General features: G+C 40.6%; 1 protein-coding gene across 4 annotated transcripts in view; it reads left to right on the forward strand.

Annotated features, from left to right (window-relative positions):
• Positions 1 to 17143, forward strand: part of SPOP (speckle type BTB/POZ protein) — a 67880-nt gene that overhangs the window by 44615 nt on the left and 6122 nt on the right. For all 4 annotated transcript variants that reach the window (XM_019924918.3, XM_019924917.3, XM_019924919.3 and 1 more), the window contains 7 exons: positions 2484 to 2626; positions 3252 to 3373; positions 5278 to 5429; positions 5554 to 5681; positions 12487 to 12664; positions 15506 to 15561; positions 16059 to 16181. In XM_019924918.3, coding sequence (XP_019780477.1) covers positions 2549 to 2626; positions 3252 to 3373; positions 5278 to 5429; positions 5554 to 5681; positions 12487 to 12664; positions 15506 to 15561; positions 16059 to 16181 — 837 coding nt within the window. In that variant the 5' untranslated portion in view covers positions 2484 to 2548. The remainder of the gene's footprint in view (positions 1 to 2483; positions 2627 to 3251; positions 3374 to 5277; positions 5430 to 5553; positions 5682 to 12486; positions 12665 to 15505; positions 15562 to 16058; positions 16182 to 17143) is intronic.

Below are 17143 nucleotides of genomic sequence, written 5' to 3' on the forward strand. Positions count from 1 at the left end.
AACTAGAGCCCGTGCTCTGCAACAAGAGAAGCCACCGCAGTGAGAAGCCCACGTGCAGCAACGAAGAGTAGCCCCCGCTCGCCACAACTGGAGAAAGCCCGCACGCAGCAACAGAGACCCAATGCAGCCAAAAAATAATAAAATAAAATAATAAAGCTATAGTAGAGGGATCATATGAGCCTATATAGAGTATAGCATGTAGAATGAGCATATGAGCCTGTAGTTTCAAGAGATGGGTCAGATTTGTCTCAGGGCTTCCTAGCAGCCAAGCAAAGAGAGCAGCATTATCAGATATAGATTCATATTGTCTGTCCATAGCTGAAAACACACCAGGTGTTCAGGAAAGAAATTTCTCCCTTGTATATTGTAAACCAGACAATGTATGATATGATGGAGTAAGTACATCCTTACACTATTCCCACAATTAATAAAATATATTTTATTGTATTTAAGGTTTTTTTTTATCATTTTTGATCATTTTTAAAATCTTTATTGAATTTGTTACAGTATTGTTTCTGTTTTATGTTTTGATTTTTTGGCCGAGAGGCATGTGGTTGGTATCTTAGCTCCCTGACCAAGGATCAAACCCACACCCTCTGCATTGGAAGGTGAAATCTGACCCACTGGACCACCAGGGAAGTCCCAATAAAATATATTTTAAAGATAAAGCAGAACAGTACAAAGGTAGTATATACTAAAATAGCTCTCATCCCAAACTAAAAGACATTTGTCATATTTGCCTCAGGTCATCCTAATTTTTAAACAAACATGAGAGATCAACTTGAAATGTCTTACATTCTTTTCCCAGCTTCATTCTTCATCCTTGCTCTCCCATCAGGAATCTGATACATAGCTTGTCAATGATTTTTTTCACTTCTGCTGTATGCATATATCTGTAAATAATATATAAATCTTAAATTTGCATAAATAGTGTACTGCACATGACATTCCAAAACTTGCTTTTTTTCATTAGTGTCGTGTTAGATCTCACTCATCTCCATGGTGCTGTAGATGTAGTTCATTACTTCTAAATCCTGAAGTAGTTTTTCATTGTATGGAAATAACCCAATTTAGTTATCTGTTTCCCGCCTAATGGATTTTTAGTTTGTTTGTCTACAGACAAACTGCCACATTGAACGACCTTGTCTATGTCTTCTTGTGCCCGTGTGCAGTTTTTCTAGGACAGTGGTTCTCAAAGTATTCCAGGGCATATCAGGGTCACCTGGGAACTTGTTAGAAATGGAAATTCTTGGGCCCAACCTCTGAATCAAAAACTCTGGGGGGCAGGGCCCAGCAATCTGTTTAGCAAGGGATCCCGATGCACCTAAAGTTTGAGAACCACTACTTTAGCACATATATAGTTAAAAGTAGAACTACTAAGACTTAACGTATAAGTAGGTTAAACATGACTAGATATGGCAAATTCCTACCCTGAATATACTTAATAATTTACAGTCTCACCAGCAGTGTATGAGAGTTCCTATAGCTCCATACTGTGGAACAGAGGAACAGAGAAAGCGAGAAGAAGCTGGAAAATCAGATACCAGTGAAGTGTAAGTGGAGAGAGATCTCTAATGATACAGAGACAGGAAAACATCTAAGAAAGGGATAAATGTTGCCCTTACAGAGAGCAGCCAGCAATGGGTTGATAAATAGAAGACTATTCATTTTTAAAAAATTTATTTTGGGCTGTTTTGGGTCTTCGTTGCTGCACATGGGCTCTCTCTAGTTGTGGTGAGTGGGTGCTACTCTTCGTTGCTGCACGTGGGCTTCTCACTGCGGTGGCTTCTCTTGTTGCAGAGCACGGGCTCTAGGTGCGTGGGCTTCAGTAGTTGTGGCGTGCGGGCTTCAGTAGTTGTGGCTTGCGGGCTCTAGAGCGCAGGCTCAGTAGTTGTGGTGCATGGGCTTAGTTGCTCTGAGGCATGTGGGATCTTCCCGGACCAGGGCTTGAACCCGTGTCCCCTGCATTGGCAGGCGGATTCTTAACCACTGCGCCACAAGGGAAGCCCAGAAGACTATTTATTCTTAATAATAAGTTTGCACTGAAGTGTAGGAGAAGATGAGACAGTATTTGGAAAGATAACAAAGTAATTTTCCTTTAGGAGTGAAGTATTTGTACCCTCAAGGGAAGGAGCCCACGTACAGTGGTAAAGCTGTATGTGGTGTTCACCATGCTGTCTCCTCTTTAGGTAGCCTTTTCATGGATGTACTTTAAGTACCCTTTGAGTACACTCATTTGGTAAGATAATATTAAATAGTATTGTGCAGAAGATTAAAATAGGGTGATATCATTGTGATGAGACTGCTTTAGGTTAGGTGATCTTCTCTGAGGTTAACATTGAATGCTAAGAAGCCATTTGAATGATAAGGGTAGAGAATTCCAGGCAGGAGGCAAAGTTTCCAGTCTCTGGAAGGTCAAATGGAAACAGTAGGATAGTATACCATTAATCTAATAAAATTCTCTTGCTTCTTGCATCATCCAGGGTGAAGAGGAACAGAAGTCTTTGTCCCCTGACTTTGGAAATCTTGTTTAACCTTCAAACTGGCGATGTCAAGGGTTCCAAGTCCTCCACCTCCGGCAGAAATGTCGAGTGGCCCAGTAGCTGAGAGCTGGTGTTACACACAGGTAGGTGCTTCTTGGGAGGATTTTGGGGGACGAAAGGAATCAGATTTCTTTTCTACGTTGGCTTTCCTGCTTTCTCTGGGTCATACCTGCCAAATAGTTAGATAAAGTACTTGTCAGCTTTCCATGCCTTGGTTTTCCACGGGGAATCTGAATGCCCTAGGCATTCACGGGAGCTTGAAAGGGGAATCTTTGAAACTGGATCTGCTGCCTACATCCACCTTGATGGAAGTGTATTCCTCTGTTGGGGAATTTAGGGGGAAACCAGGTTTGAGATTGCAACCCCAGGCAGTGGTATCAACATCTAAATCATCAAACAACTGCTCTGAGCAGAGGTTCATTTTAGGTGTGGCTTAATCACCTGCTTTCCCAACCTTGTCCATGTTTTTCTCACTTTCCGTCTAGTGTTTCTCAGAAGCTGAGAAAAGTTATGAAAGCAGTTGGTCACCGTGAGATTTCTTAAAATGTAGATGAGAGACAGAAAAGGCTGAGCCTCCATGCTGGCCAAACAGTGCTGTCTTCCTATGGGATTATGCAGAGGGAGGGAGGGGGAGAATTATCTGATCTCCAGCCTGTTTTTCAGGTTGCCCACTTCCTATTTAATTGCTTCCTGGTTTTCTATCAACAGATCAAAGTAGTGAAATTCTCCTACATGTGGACCATCAATAACTTTAGCTTTTGCCGGGAGGAAATGGGTGAAGTCATTAAAAGTTCAACCTTTTCATCAGGAGCGAATGATAAACTGAAATGGTGAGGAAGACTACATTTAGCTATACAAATTTTTCTATAAGTTGCCTGTTTTGCTTGGCTTCACAGGATACTGACCGGAGTGGAAGATCCTTGATGGCAGGGACTTTGTTTTGTTCTTAATGTATTCCCTGGTGTCTGATACATAACAGATGCTCACTGTATATTTGTTGAATTAATTCAATGAGTATATCAGGGGATCAGCAAACTCACATGGCTGTAGGGTAATGTAAATGTGTAAAGAGAGCCAGTGTTGTAAATAACGTCCATACGTGGTATGAGTGTTGACCACTTGGCAAACTAGTGAATGTCCTTCTAAAAGAAGTGGTGGCTTCTCAGCTCCAGCTGACTAGAGGCATGTGTGAATAAGGGCTGACCAGCCCTATTTTCTGATTTTTCAAGAAAAGCAAGAGATCTAGATTTTAATGTAATATCTCTTGACTTTTAGATTGCCTGTTTTTAAACAACAAAGGAGATTTATTTACTTATGTACCTGGAATGCCCATGGTGTAGGATGTCTTTGAAGGTAATTTGATCCAGCAGCCAGCCCAATGGTTAGATTAAGGACCCCATCGCTCTCTGCTCTGCCCTGCTCTCCACACTGTTTGACATTTCAAGCTTAGCTTCCCTTGTGGTTGAAGGGTGACTGGCGGTAGCAATGAGCATCACCCGCTACCATCCCACAAGTGCTTTGAACTTGCTCTGAACTGTGTGGCCAAGAATGCACTGATTGGTTTAGGTCTAGGTTCCCTCAGTTGATCCCTGTGGCAAGGGGAATAGGATCTGGAACTGGGGGTCAGTCCTATCCAAACCATGTGTTCTCTTTAGGAGGGGCAGGCAGTTATGGATACAACCATATGCTCTCTACAAAGACCAGAACACGTATCTGTGAACCACCATTTTTGACCTCTGATATCCCACTGAAAAGTTTTAACAACTCTCCTTTCGTTTAGTCCTTTTTGGCCATGTACATAAGCAGTGTACTACTAGGTGCTGAGAGAAGGCTTATTCTTAGGCATTGTATTTAAATCCACATCTTTAGCACAATTGTGTAGTGATCTATGTGGCATATGCACTTCCTGGAGAAGCACTGAATTGGGCCACCTGTTTGAGAGAGGTGCTATAACACTGGCAAGGCCTAAGGATACATATGGCCTGTGTATTATATGTGGTAGAAGCCGTGTTTGAACCACATGCAGTTCAGCTAATGACATTTACAACTTAACTGAGTTGAACCTATTCTGTCTGAATTTTGTTTTGATCCATTGGTAACATATTGGCATCTCTAACTCTGTTTAGAAGTCTGGCTTAGAACTCTACCCTGTGTAATGGGAGTTTACTTTTGTCTGTGCTTCCTCCATGCTGCCTCCTTTATTTTAATCTTAGAATATTATTGCCAGATTGATAAAATATCTATAAAAGATTATTTACTACTAACATATTCCTCTAGAATTCTTTTTCTCTCCCAAGGTGATATTGAAAGGCTCACTGACTTTTTTTTCCTGGTTTCACTGCAATCCCAGCAAAATAAGGGGCTGCTTTTCCTGAGATTGAGGATTAGAATAGATTGAGCCTAGGCTGAATTTTAAAATATTTTAGGGGAATAAAGACTGATTTGGGAGATTATGAGGAAAGAGGAAGAGATGCAGGGGATGTGTTGTCAGATCCTAGGATGCCCCTTTATTGTTTACTTTTTAAAAGGTGCCTCAGGTTGCTCTAGAAAAGTGATTTCCAAGTAGTCATTCGCTGAATCAGAATCTCCTCTATGGGGCCTGGGTTTTTTTTTGTTTGTCTTTTTTGTTTTTTTAACATCTCCCTCTCGATTTGAATGTTCTAGTTCCCTCCTGTCCTTTCATGAGCCTACAAACATGGACGCTTTCGACATTTTTTTTTTCTGTTTTGGGTAGGTGTTTGCGGGTAAACCCAAAAGGGCTAGATGAAGAGAGCAAAGATTACCTGTCACTTTACCTGTTACTGGTCAGCTGTCCAAAGAGTGAAGTTCGAGCAAAATTCAAATTCTCCATCCTGAATGCCAAGGGAGAAGAAACCAAAGCTATGGGTAAATGTTACCTTTGTTCGACTCTTTATTTTCACATATGGCAACTTTATACATTGACAAATTGTGGGTTTGATACGGTTTTTTGAGTAATCCTAAATATAACTTTTTTTTTTTTTCACTCCAGAGAGTCAACGGGCATATAGGTTTGTGCAAGGCAAAGACTGGGGATTCAAAAAATTCATCCGTAGAGATTTTCTCTTGGATGAGGCCAATGGGCTTCTCCCTGACGACAAGCTTACCCTCTTCTGTGAGGTGAGTCCTTTTACCCTGCTGTGAGAGTAGCAATCTCCAGACCTGATGGGTATCAGTAGACATAATTGTATTGTATCAAGGATGGTGAGTGAGAAAAATCCCCAAGTGGAGTGGTGCTGCACAAATGCGATTTGTGTGACTGACTGAAAAGCTGTGCCGTGATTTCAAGGTTGTTGGGCATCTCAGCTTTCCACCTGTTACTTTCTTAAAAACAAAGGTTGTGCACTATCTTGGTATGTGTGATTTTTTAGCTGCTTGCGTCAGAATTCTGGCTTTTTCCTTGTGGATTTTTTCAGAAAGCATTTGGAAGGACTGTTAACTTTAAGCTGAGGAGAATGACCAGCAACTAGATATGTAAACGTATTTGTTCCTTGAGCTTTCTGGCTCCTCCTTGAGTATGAAGTCCACGTGTGTTTGATAGAGCACTTTCCTTTTCTGCTTTTCGAACTAAATGACTCTTACCGGTTGTTGAGTGTCTCCAGTTTGTCTTGCTGGTAATTGTGAAATAGGAAGGTGAGAACCATTTTTTCTAGAGTGAAGGTTAAAAAGGTTAAAGCTCTCTAACTCATAGTTAGCTAAGAGAGTTATCTGTAGTCAGTTAGGAGAGTCCTTCTCTCCCCAACGACCTAAGGAGCCTTTTTCAGGTTTATAGGAGAAGCCTTGAAGTAAAATTCCCAAACTGAGAGTGAGTTGAAAAATGGTTTCTTTAATGAGTATATACAAATTGGTCATTTCATGCTGTTAATACATATATAAATACTCATAAGCTCACAGTGTAAGAAATGAATAAAACCTCCAGTCAGCTGGGATGTTGGCATTCCCTGTACATCGTATGGTCAAGGAGCTGCTTCCTGAGCAACACCACTTTATGAAAATGACCACTGTGCCTTCATGGGGAAGGTGCAGGCAAGTTCCCCAACTAGCAGTGTGCTCTGTCAAATAATAGGCATATCACCGCCTGCACAGTAGGAAACGTGTCTCTTAGGAACCTTGCCCCTTTGTAGACGAGGCCTGGCCAGCAGTAGCCAGCTTCTTTTCCAAGTCACAGCTCATTGAATATTTCCACGGAATAGTTGCTGATGATTAGGAAATTTGGGAGCTATAGTTTATTAAAATATCACACTGAATACATAAAGTATAGTTTGCATAATAACTACCTTTTCTCCTTTTTAATTGCTAAGTAAAAGAAGGAAATACTAGAGTGATGGCGTCTGTAAAAATACATAAAATTTTGCAGTTGTTTTTTGTCTGATGGACTTGGAATTTGAATTCTACATAAATCCAAGTAGTTATAGATCATACTCAGTTGCCCAAGTGGAGAAATGAGAACAATTAGGTGGTTTTATGTCATGTTGGATGTTACATAAACAAACCATCAATTTAATATTCACCCACCTTAGAGATCCTATATTTCAGAAAAAAATTAAAAGAGTGGAAAACTCTAATTTCTGTTGGAAATGAAAGCCAATTTTTGAACTCCTCTCTGAAGGAAGAGAAATCGCCTCTACATAATGCATCTGGTGCTTTAGGCAACACCAAAACCTTTACTGTAGCATTTTCAAGTCCACAGTGGGTCCAGCCTTGTCTTACATGCTTCCCCTCTATACCATCACCAGATCCATTCCATCTGCTCCAGCCCTTGTATTGACATTCTTGATTTGGAAACCAGTTGGCCTGCCCTCACTTGGCAATCTCTCATCCTGTAGTTAAGTCCGAGGTGCACTCTCTCTTTGCTTCCCCATATGAAATTCTCTTAGGAGAAATCCTGTGGTTAAGTTTAGAAATGCCTTACTGACTTAGAAGGGAAGTGAGATGACACTTTGGAAATGAGGAGATGTTGAACAGGGAAACGTCTGTTGAGTTCTGCTGATGCCATCGGTTTCGTACCATCGGACCAGGTGTGCCATCTGTTCCTCTCACACTTCTCTGTTGGCCACAGGTGCTGAGTGTTGCTTCTTGTTCTTGGGCTTGTGCCTAGTGAGACTCGTTTCTGTTCCAAGGCTCTCTGTGGACTTAGTAGCATTCAGCATTGCAAGACAGTTGCGTGGGGGGTGTGTTTTGAATGTGTGGGTTTTAAAAATGTCTGCAGCTCATCTAAGTTCTTAGTGCATTTCAGAGCTGGATCGTCCTTTGGTGCAAATTCTATCCTTCTGACCTGTGCTACTTCTATCAATAGAATATTTATAAACAAATTTATTTTGTTCATATTTATTTATTATTGGTTTAGTTAGTATTTTGTTATAATTTAGAGGCCTTTATGAAGTTGATGTCCACATGCAAATTTAGGTTATGAGTACTCCACTGTTCCATTCCTTACTCGGTCTTTGGCCCAGGCACTTCTGTCCTGTCCTGATGTAAGTAATAAGTACAGTTGTTTTGTGGATATTTTTGGTCTGTTCCCAGAGGCCACAAGAGGGAATCCGAAGGCGAAAGACTGAGAATCACACATTTGTGTGTTTGGGTTGTATTTCAGTGGTAAAACCATTAATGAAACTCTGAAAAATGCCGACTGAGTAGTCTTGTTTGTAATGTGCTGCACTGGGTTCACTTTTGATTCTCGGTGATCTTTCTGTCTGACTATTAGGAAGTATGGCAGTTCTTCCAAGTTGATGTTGCTTAGTTAATGCATTCCCTTAATTGTCTCTTATCACAATCCTTTGAGCTAGGTTCGTTCTTTTCTCTTCATTTCATGTTACTGGGGAGAGAAGCAGTGCCTAAGGAGGTCAGGTAAGTTTACTAACATTGTGCAGCAAATTAGTGTCAGGGCTATGTCAGCTCTCCATTTTCCATCTCTAGTCTGCTGTGCTACACTAAGTGAAACTGAATGCCATTTACCCAAGGAAACATGGGCTCTACCAAGTTTTCTTTTGGTAATGAAAGAGAGAATCGTGAAAGCTTTACACTTTTAATTTTCTCTGTAACAATTTGGACCACAGAAAATCTACTTGAAATGTTTCAGCTTCTATTGATCTTCTTTCCACTTATTTATATTGAAAACAAGTAGCTGTTAGCAATAAATATACATGTATTCCACCGTCAATGTATATGCCTCTGACAGGTAGAAGATTCCAGTGCCTCTTTGTAATGTTGCAATTAAAGTTGAAATATTAAATACCATATGAAATATGAAATACCAAATATGAAATATCTCAATACTAGTTAACTCTTCTTTTTTTTTTTTTTGGTACGCGGACCTCTCACTGTTGTGGCCTCTCCCGTTGTGGAGCACAGGCTCCGGCCGCGCAGGCTCAGCAGCCATGGCTCACGGGCCCAGCCGCTCCGCGGCATGTGGGATCTTCCCGGACCGGGGCACGAACCCGTGTCCCCTGCATCGGCAGGCGGACTCTCAACCACTGCGCCACCAGGGAAGCCCCTAGTTAACTCTTAAAACATCTCTTTCCTTATCAAACACAGAATATCCGTTCAAAGCCTGGGAATATGTATTTTTGCCAAATTTTAAATATGTGGGTCTACTAATTTTTCTTTTTATCATTTTTAAATGGATTATTTGTATATATTAGTTGAACTTATGAAAATGCTAATAATATTTGATCTTGACCTACAAAACTGGTGATTAAATATGTATTATCATTATAGGTTATAAAACATGATAATGTAGTAAACCTACCACCCAACCCAGCAACATCACCAATAACTGAGAACTATATATGCTTCTCCCCTGTCCCTTAGACCTGTTGTCTCCCTACTCAGATGATGATAATAAATAGCGCTTTTGAATTGTTTATCATTCCCTTGTTCATTATTTGCATGCCTGAACAATATATTGTTTAGGTTCACTTGTTTTTGAGCTTTATGAAAATGGTGTCAGGATGTATGTAGTCATCTAGGACTTGCTGTTTTCATATTATGTTTCTAAAATTTATTTATATCGTGAATGTAACTATAATTCTTGATTTTTAGTGCTGTACAGTAGTTTGCTGTGTATTCACACGACAGTTGATTGTTTATTCATTCTCTTGCTGATGGACATTTATTTATTTATTTTTAATATTTATTTAGTTGGCTGCTTTGGGTCTTAGTTGCGGTGCATGGGCTTCTCTAGTTGTGGTGCGTGGGCTTCTCTAGTTGTGGCGCACGGGCTCAGTAGTTGCAGCACATAGGCTCTCTAGTTTAGCGTGTGGGCTCCAGAGTGTGCAGGATCAGTAGTTGCGGCGTGTGGGCTTAGTCGCCCTGTGGCATGCAGGATCTTAGCTGCCTGACCAGGGATCGAACCCACGTCCCTTGCATTGGAAGGCGGATTCTTAACCACTGGACCGCCAGGGAAGTCCCCTGATGGACATTTAGTTTGTTGCTAGTCTTTTGATTAGGAATAGTGCTGCTGCTATAAACAATCTATATGCTGTCTGTTTATTTTTTCTTGATTGTTTTAATTATACAGAAATTAAAAATATATTTCAGTGGTTTTACCTTGACATTCTATGTTTAGACAAAGTAAACAAGAAATGGCACAATCTTTTATGAAATTTTATGTCTTTTATGAAATTTTCTTTTTTAAGAAAAGGAATTGACTTTAAAAGTGAGGCCCTTTTACAACTTGAAATTTAGAGGGTTATAGAGCCTTCCTGAGACATTTTCATGCAGTCATTTCTAAGACATAAATGTCACAGTCACGTCATCTTCACAGCTGCAATTTTGAATGAGTCTCCGTAGTCAACTTTATAGGCATTAAAAAAAAATCTTTAGTTTTTCTCAAAATGGTATCATTTTAGCATCATCATTTGCAGAGGAAAACAATCCCTTTCTAAGTTAAAAGTTTGGGCTCTGAAGACTCATTTGTGTATGCCATTTAAAATTTATTTTTAATTAAGCGTATTTAATGTTGGTAAGAGGTGCCAGACATTCAGAGCTCTGGAGACTCCAGGCATCCATATATCTGCAGAACAAGTCTGGCTCAGACAGTAAAGGTACATTCTCCTTCCTGCTGTGTTCCTGTCTGTGTCTGAAGAGAGGAATTGCCCCAGTGAGAGGAGTCACAGTCTTTGGGCCGCACTCATTACCAAGTGCACGTGCAACCAGCACAGAGTCCACTGGTCACCACAGTTTGCAAATCAGCTTGGCTCTTGCCAGTTCATTTTACCCAGTCTAGTAGATTGCCATCAAGTGTTAATGACTTTGGGCTCCTGTCAGCGTGGTTTAATTCAAGCTTAGGAACCCAGTGCCAAAAGCGCTCTCCATTCCCTTCATTGGCCATCCCAAGCGATTCCTGCCTTTCCCTATGAGGAAGTTGGACTTAATTGGTCTTTTCCTTGGTGCTTTGTTTGTTTGTTTTTAAATCAGCAGTATTTTGAAGCTAAAACTGGAAGTAGGCTACTTCTACTTTCGGTGTTAATACTATATCAAAGAAGTAAGGGTGTTAATATGAGAAAGTTGCTGAACCAGATTAGAGATCTTACATGGGACGATCTCTGTGGAGTGGTTTGTGTTGGGTCCTGGGCTATTAAAATACTCTGGCTCTGATAAATGTGGTACTGATGCTAAGCACATTCATAGTTCATTAGCTTGGTTGCTTCATTGCCCAAGACCGTAACAGCCAGCTTTAAACAAATGAATAAACTTCATGACCTGATAGTAAATATCTCACTCCTACGCAGAAGGGACTACAGGTCACTTGGATGGGGCATTAACTTTGCCTCTGGGTTTATGACTGCATTTAAGGAAGGGATGACTTGCCTCTTGAAGGTTAAAAGAAATTTGGGTCATTTAGGATGCTCCTCAGCTGTCTTTCTCATCTAACTCATAGGAATAGCAAGAGTGGGGAGCTGATTCTCAGGGTTTGTGAATTCTGCTTTCATTTGAACATTTCTAGCCTAATGTGATACAGGAGAGGACGCATAGCCAGGGTTGTCAGGCGGAAGACTGATCTGTTCGGTCTCATCTTCAGTTTGGTCATTTACATTTATTTTATGATGTTATATGGTTTATAAATCCTTGTATTTTGTATCCTGACAAACTTATGTGAGCTTCATTGATCCATCTAGAAGTTACCAGGGTTTTTCTCTAGACTGAACAGTTAATTCAACTGGTTAAACCATGCTGCTGCTGAAGCCAAGCGGCAAGTTGGATTCCTCTATAAACCCGTTGTCGTCATTGTGTTGCACAGCTGTAAGTGCATGCCCAGCTGGAGCCAGTCATCTTGTATGTCGTTGTCACCAATGACCGAGTGAGGGTATAAATGGTGTGGGATACCCACCCAGTTACCACTACGCAAGATCTTGCAGGCCCAGTCCTGTTCATTAAACTAACATTTGTGAGGAAATGCCAATTATTTACCAGGCCCTATGGAAGCTGCATTTTATTTTTATGTTCCAGACCCAACTGAAAAAAGTGAAGTGCTTTTAGGCTTACTAGAGTCTTTTCTCTGGAGAGTTTAGTTTAAATGGTAGTTTCTATAGAGTTCTTTATATTTAACCTTTTGCTTAAGGCAGAATAAGGTAAATACTTGAGGTTTAACATTTGTTTTTGTCAGTTTTTTCCCTCTGGGGGTTTTGCCCAGGTCTTCAGGGCAGGGAAGGAGGAGCTTGTTAGAAGTTTGGAAGAGAAGGAGATCTGTGGGGCTCTCTCCTTACTGTCCTGAGATGGTGTAGAATAAGTATGATCATGATAGTTTGGAAATTACTTGATCCAGAGGTTAAAGACTTCATTTGTGAAGGTGGTTTCAAGAGAATATGCCTAACATCAGTTTCTAAATGTACCATAACAACAAGGTAAAAGTCATCTCTCCTCCTGCTGGGAAGAAAATTCCTGGTAACAAAAGCTTTGGACTGTGTTTTCTTATCTTTCACAGGTGAGTGTGGTGCAAGATTCTGTCAACATTTCTGGCCAGAACACCATGAATATGGTGAAGGTTCCTGAGTGCCGGTTGGCGGATGAGTTAGGAGGACTGTGGGAGAATTCCCGGTTCACAGACTGTTGTTTGTGTGTTGCTGGCCAGGAATTCCAGGCTCACAAAGCTATCTTAGCAGGTTGGTATTTATTCATGGGGAGCTTTAGTTGTGGTTAAACGAGGAAAAACAGTAGGCTGCATAATCACCTTTTGAATGACTTCAACTTTTTGAACTAGTCCAAAAAAACTGCAGCTAAATATATTTTTATATTGTGGTGACATTCGTTGTCAAAACCAAAAAGGCTACTCTCCATAAAAATGCTACTTCTTTTTTCTCTCTGTAGTGGACTTAGGCCATCATTTGCAAGGAGTGGATGATGATGTGTATTGGATGCCTTTGCACCTGGAGGCTAGATGTCAAAACACTGGTTAAGAGCAGGTATCAGCCCCTAGACAGGGACTTAGGATGTAATGGAGAGGATTCTGGACTCAGGACTAAACCACCACGTAGCCAAATCCCCAGCCCTGGAGGTCTTAGCCCTCTCTTCCATACAAGCTTACTAGAAGAATGAGAATGTTGCCAGTGACGTGGAAGATCAGGTCTTGTTCTAGTAATAGGCCCTTGGTCTTTAAGACCAGAAAGACTGGCACACAGCAGGAACTGTTAAGGCAGACTGATGGCCTTACCTCACAGGGAAGCGTAGCTTTCAGCCACAAAATTATATTCAGGCCAAGAGATGTAAGAGGAAATCACATGAACCTTCAGGTAACAGATTTCTTACCAAGACCATCAGCCCTGTCATTCTGAAGTACACACCTGGCAAAACCTCTGTCTGGCTCAGTCTAACCATCTTCCTGATCCCTCTCTCAACTAGGTGTTACTGAGACTTGCTAAAGGAAGGCATTAACTCTTGTGTTCGTGCCTCTGTGCTCAGCTAGGCCCTCGGCGCTGCCGAGACCTCTTTCTACAGATGCGTAGTCAGCTCCTTTTCTTTTTCTCAACAATAGACACTTCACACCTTTACCACTCTCCTTTAATCTCCAGCTCCTAAAAGATGACCTTGCTACTTCTTCCAAGAGAAAATCAAGGCCCTTCTCCCTGGGCTCTTGCCTCTCCCTTGCATTTTCTCTGCATTCTCAGTGGAGGTGGTGTTCTTCGTGTCCAAAGCAGACTACTTTCTACCGTTGTTCTGTCTCATGCTGCCTTCTCAGAAGCCTTACTCTGCCAATTAGACCCTTGTTCTCCGGTATCGTTGCCATCTCTTTCTCCTGTTGCCTGTTCACGCTCAGCCTGTAAACACGCTCAAGCTTCTCCCTCTAGTTAATTCTCTCTTTATTTCCCAGAGCTAAGTTTCTTGAGTTAACATATTCATTCTCTCTATTCTTTCCTCCCACTTACCCTCAGTTTGCCTCCATGCCACAAAAGCGGTTTTCCAAAGTTACATGACCTGCTAGTTCCTAAGTTTGAGGGACTCTAGTTTATATATTATTTGACTCCTTTCTTCTGGTTTCTCTGGCTGGCTTTCTGGCGCCTTCTAATGTGTGGCCTCCCTCTTCTTCACCCATCCCTTTAAACGCTGTTGTTCCCTAAGGGTCTGCCTTAGTTCTCTTTTCACTCTACTTTAGTCTCCCTAGATTATTTTATTTATTCTCATAACATCAGCTTCTCTCTATCCACTGATCCCTCTAGGCATATTGCTGCTTTGGACCCTTCCCTCTTTATTAAAAGCACCAGCCCTTTAGTCTTCAGCTTCTGTAATGTATTTATATAGTACCTTATAGTCTATAGCCTTGCAGAGATAAGAACAATGAGAACTGATATTCTTTTGGAATAGATTAAAATATTGAGGTTCAGAGGGTTACGTGATTTGCCCAAGCTTATGTGGTTAGAAAATGGCCAATCTAAAATTAGTCCTTTCTGACATAAATTAGGTCAAAGTTCCAGGTGCCTGTTAGCTGAAACTCCTTCTATATATTCCATCTGTCCCTCCTCTCTTCGATAGAGATTGGTAATCTCAACTTTCACCAAAACCCCTGATTTATTGGACATGATAAAATTTTGAGTTCTTAGCCATTTTATTACTTTCATGGTTGAAATTAAGTTTACTTAATTTTCATGGTGTTCATTAGACTAGAATGGGCATGGCTTAGAACACTGTTTCTGAACCTTTTTTTCATTATTCCCACCCCTAAGGAAAAAATTAAGACATTAAGGAATAAGATTTTGTCTAGTTGGGTTAAGATCTGAAGGGCCACAAATGATTGTGATACCTAAGATTGTTTTCACCTCTTTGGGGCGTTACCATCTCTGTTGATAATGCATGGCTTGGAGGAACAGACAGCCTGCCATAAATAAGCCTGCACTTCACCTAGCTAAGGGATGCCATTGAGCCCTGTTCTTGACCTCCTTGCTGTGTGGTCCCTGGAAGCGGAGGAAGTGTACGTATCATTGTTCCAGGCAAAAATGCAGGTATTAGGACACCCTGCTTAGACCATGAAGGAGCTTCCATTTGAACCCCAAGATCTACTCAGAGGATATCATTGTCATCTAACATAGGTAATTTGAGTAATCTCCTTGAAATATGAATGGTTGGAATGAAGCCAATAAATTATTTTGAAAGAAGTGATTTCTTATTTTCCCTACGTATTATATAATAATTATTCACTTATTGTATAATATAAAAAGAAAGTAATTTTATAATTCTGGCATAATTTGATATAAAAGACCATTTCTGTAGTAGTGGGACAGGAAAGAAAATGATCTCTTCTTCTGGAGTTCCCTGGCAGTCCAGTGGTTAGGACTCGGTGCTTTCACTGCCATTGGCCCAGGTTCAATCCCTGGTCGGGGAACTAAGATCCCACAAGCCACATGGTGTGGCCAGAAAAGAAAAAAAGAAAATGATCTCTTCTTCATAACAGAAGAACCAAGAGATTTTGGTGTGATAACCATATCTGTTTCTGTTTTCCTTTCACTTTGTAGCTCGTTCTCCAGTTTTTAGTGCCATGTTTGAACATGAAATGGAGGAAAGCAAAAAGGTATGTAACAGGATAGAGATACCTCTTTTTAGCTAGGTGGCTAGAATCAGATCATTTCCCAGTTTGGCAGCAGATTTATTTTCCTGGTTTTTTTTGTCTTATTATGTTATTCAAATGGAGTAGAGTTCCCCGAACAGACAATTTCTGAGAGCAGAGAGAGGTAGTCTGGAAGCATTCTAGGTAAAGCAGAAACACTATTCCAGGCAGGTCATCCAAATAGTCTTGGGTGAGGGTATTAGACACGTGTTTCTACTGAGGAAAAGAAAGGTGAAAAATCAAAGGTATAGTTGTCTTGCTATTGTATTTGAGAAAACAAAGGTGGTACATATGATGGGAGAAAAGGCTATTACAATCAAATAGGGCAAAGAGAACTTTCCCATTCGTGTTAGATTTAAAATGGTATGAGCTCCTCTCTTCATCAGAGCTTAAAATCATGAAAATTGTCTAGGGATTCTGTTCCGTTGGAATGTTTCTCATTTTTAGTTTCTTTGGCATAGAATCGGGTTGAAATCAATGATGTGGAGCCTGAAGTTTTTAAGGAAATGATGTGCTTCATTTACACGGGGAAGGCTCCGAACCTCGATAAAATGGCTGACGATTTGCTGGCAGCTGCTGACAAGGTGAGATGAGAACAGGACAATAACAACAAGACTAGGAGTCTTGGTGACCTCTTGAGTTTCATGACTGGGCTTTTTATGTTGCTTTGTGGGCAGGATGAACATATATCTTAGTTACGTTTTTTTTTTTTAATATTTATTTATTTATTTGGTTACACCAGTCTTAGTTGCAGTAGGCGGGCTCCTTAGTTGCAGCGCGTGGGCTTCTTAGTTGCGGCAGGCAGGCTCCTTAGTTGCAGCATGCGAGCTCTTAGTTGCGGCATGCGAACTCATAGTTGCGGCACGCATGTGGGATCTAGTTCCCTGACCGGGGATTGAACCCAGGCCCCCTGCATTGGGAGCGCAAAGTCTTATCCACTGGGCCACCAGGGAAGTCCCACATATATCTTAGTTTGGCCAGAACAGTCTTGGTTTACACTCGTGTTCCAACACAGTTACTGATAGCGCCCTTTTTATTTTCAAAAGTATCCTGCTTTGAAGGGCAAATTATATGGTCATCCTGATTATGGAGAAGAAGGATGAGTTGATGTTTACCTCTCTCCTCTTGCCGATCTCAAATTTAACCACAGTGATTTTAAAGATTCAGATAATACTAACATTTGGATTTATAATTTGGCTTTGTAATTTACAAAAATATTCTTGAGTTCATTAACTTCTATTTACACTTTGTCAGTAAGAGAATAACTTTTACCTAGTATCCTGCTTATTAGCATTTTCAGCTTTTATCTTAGAAGTTATTGAAATATACCATATTCAGAATTGAAAGATGACGAATAGATCTTTGGGAAAAAAGAGAGACTACTACAATAAATGTATGCTTTGATTGTAAGACACGTTTTAATTTGAGAAATGTTAAAGTGTGAAAATAAAAATATAGATCTTAGCCTTAAGGAAATATGGTTATTACCTAAAACAACAGGCTGGTGATTCCCAAAATAGGGTTGAGGGGAAGAGGTTAATGAAAC

The sequence above is a fragment of the Tursiops truncatus genome, chromosome 20 (genome assembly GCF_011762595.2).
Source record: "Tursiops truncatus isolate mTurTru1 chromosome 20, mTurTru1.mat.Y, whole genome shotgun sequence".
NCBI classification, from domain to species: domain Eukaryota; kingdom Metazoa; phylum Chordata; class Mammalia; order Artiodactyla; family Delphinidae; genus Tursiops; species Tursiops truncatus.